This window comes from Morone saxatilis, unplaced genomic scaffold (genome assembly GCF_004916995.1).
Source record: "Morone saxatilis isolate NCDOM2014 unplaced genomic scaffold, NCSU_SB_2.0 Contig22, whole genome shotgun sequence".
NCBI classification, from domain to species: Eukaryota; Metazoa; Chordata; class Actinopteri; family Moronidae; genus Morone; species Morone saxatilis.
The window spans coordinates 21,423,625-21,425,926 of record NW_023339785.1 but is presented as its reverse complement, the minus strand read 5'-3'; the positions used below and the strand labels follow the sequence as shown (position 1 = coordinate 21,425,926).

Sequence of the window (2,302 nt, the reverse complement as noted above, 5' to 3'; positions counted from 1 at the left end):
GTAATGAATTAAAATTCCTCTTTAACTCTTAAAAATCACAAAATAATTATAAACTACCCTGAGACAAAAGTGAAACATTACGCTTTATATAATAAATAAACCTGTGTTTTTTTTACCAGAAGCAGTTCAGGTGTTTCCTGGATCTGCAGACAAAACAAAAACAAAAACAGGAGCTCTTCCTTCATGTAGTTGAATCCAAAGCGAACACCTTCACTGACGCTTGTATTTTCTTTTATCTTACGTACTGAAGTCGCAGTCTGGTCGTATAAATACTGCGGACAGGTTAAATCCACATTATGTGTAACAAATTAGAGTACAAGACTTTTTCTTTGTGTGTATTTTGGGCTGATGAATATTTAATTCTGCAGGTTTGGTTGTTTATTAAGACGCTCCGGACACAATAAGGGAAAGGGGGAAAGGCAGGAAAGTGTCGGTGGACTTACTGTCATCTCCTACTGGTCCTGCAGAACACTGGGCTGGAGGGTCCCGGGCCAAATCATTCAACTCCTGAGACAAACAAAGGACAAGTCAGTCAACAATAACGTATACAAGAGGAGAAAAAGAAACATCAGTCACACTAGTAACACACAACTCCTGGAAAACATCTTTTAATAGTCTGATCTTAATACTTTATATCATCTGCAGTTAGACAGTTTCAGTCCTACGGTATTTCCACGATGTGACACCAAAAATAAGGTTTTATTAAAAACCAAAGCAGCCTGGTAATCTGCGTTGAACAGGACCGACGAGTGAGCAGAAACCGAGTTACAGACAGCGGAGGTATTAACAATTAACAACAACAAGAGGAGACACAACATGCAGCCGACTCAACGCAACCTGCGGTGTTATAACGATCTGCTGCTCGGCTGCTGTCAGCAACATGGCATCAAAGGGAGCAACGCGTGGGGCCTGCTTTAACCACACACACACATATATACACATATATATGAATATATAGTGTTAGTTTGACGAGATCAAACAACTACAACGACAATTAGAAACAATAAGACACCTAATACATCGAGATTACTCAACAGGTTTGTGCATTACGAACAAAATAACGTAAAAACAGGGGATGTAAAGAGGAGCTGGGGTTGCATTCACCCGTGAGTTGTCTACAAAACTGCTTCGCGTTGAATTTAAACGCATTTAAGATGAAAACAACAACTCGGTAAAGAGATAAAGAAGCAAATGAGCAGATAAAATCATCCTAAAATCGGCTAACGCCGCAGCTAGCTCGGCAACTTATCTGTCAAATCGAGGAGCGTTAAGTAACCGATAAATAATGTTAGTTAGGCTCCACAAGTACAGACCACTTGTGTGTAAGCCACCGTTTTAAACCACAGTAAAACATATAAAACACCAGCGTTTAGTGTAGAAAAGCTTTTGATGGGGGAGAAAAAAAAAAAAAACCCTTTTTTCACAGCTATTAGCTCATCCGAGGTTAGCCACCGTTAGCCGGCTAGCGCTAACACACCGCTAATATCATTAAGCAGAAAAACCCGGCGTGGCTCACATTGCGGCGGATAATTAAGTGTTAAAATGGCAAAATAATGCGAATAAGTGAGCGGCGACACCGTGAGACAGCGGCTACAACGGCTAAAACTAACGGCTGGCCGTTGAGTGTAACGGTCAAGTTGGCCCGTTGGTAGCAGACAGGCGGCGCGTTGCTGCTCTCCGCTGTCGTCACTCGCTATTCGGCGACCGTTAGCTGGCAGTTGGGAGCCCCACGAGCCCGAGCCGTTAAAGCCAACGGTTGGTTTTTTTTTTTAAATAATTCGCCCGTTGGATGAAGTCGACAGCGGACGGCGAGCCGCGGGCGTCGCTCGGAGCTTGAACCCCCCCGACGAAAACTGCGAAATCCCGGGCCTCGTCGCTCACTTCCTTACCTTGTGAATTCTTTTCAGAGCCATTGTTGTGCTAGCGGTTCTGTCAGGGAAAACGTGCAATTGAAATGGCGATTGGTGTCACTGTCCGTCGGTAATGCTACGACTCAATTATCATAGGACGCCGTTGCTGTACGCTCGATTTACTGATCGCTACCAGAAGGAACAACCGATGAAATTTCGAGGCGAAACTGAAAGATAGAGGGGGTAGAACCGCGGTCCTTCCTCCTACTGCAGCGGCTACCAAATCACTGCGGCCTGTGCTCCGCCAGCAGCAACAACGACCAGGCTTCCGATCGGAACTCTTCACAATAAAAGCCTGTTTAATCTAAGCTGATTTAAAAACATGAATTTAACCTGCCTTTATTTGGAAACAGGCCTCTTTAAAAGACGGGTGCTTCAATTCATTTTTTTTT

The 2,302-nt window shown here is 43.8% G+C and overlaps 1 protein-coding gene across 1 annotated transcript in view; it reads right to left on the bottom strand.

The window, feature by feature from the left end:
• The window catches only part of ube2d2 (ubiquitin-conjugating enzyme E2D 2 (UBC4/5 homolog, yeast)), a 6,232-nt gene extending 4,062 nt beyond the window's left edge, over nt 1-2,170 (bottom strand). Inside the window, exons 1-2 of the mRNA XM_035668988.1 lie at nt 1,890-2,170; nt 444-507 (exon numbers count right to left, since the gene is read on the bottom strand). Coding sequence (XP_035524881.1) covers nt 444-507; nt 1,890-1,913 — 88 coding nt within the window. The 5' untranslated portion in view covers nt 1,914-2,170. The remainder of the gene's footprint in view (nt 1-443; nt 508-1,889) is intronic.
• Between the last annotated feature and the right edge of the window lie 132 nt (nt 2,171-2,302).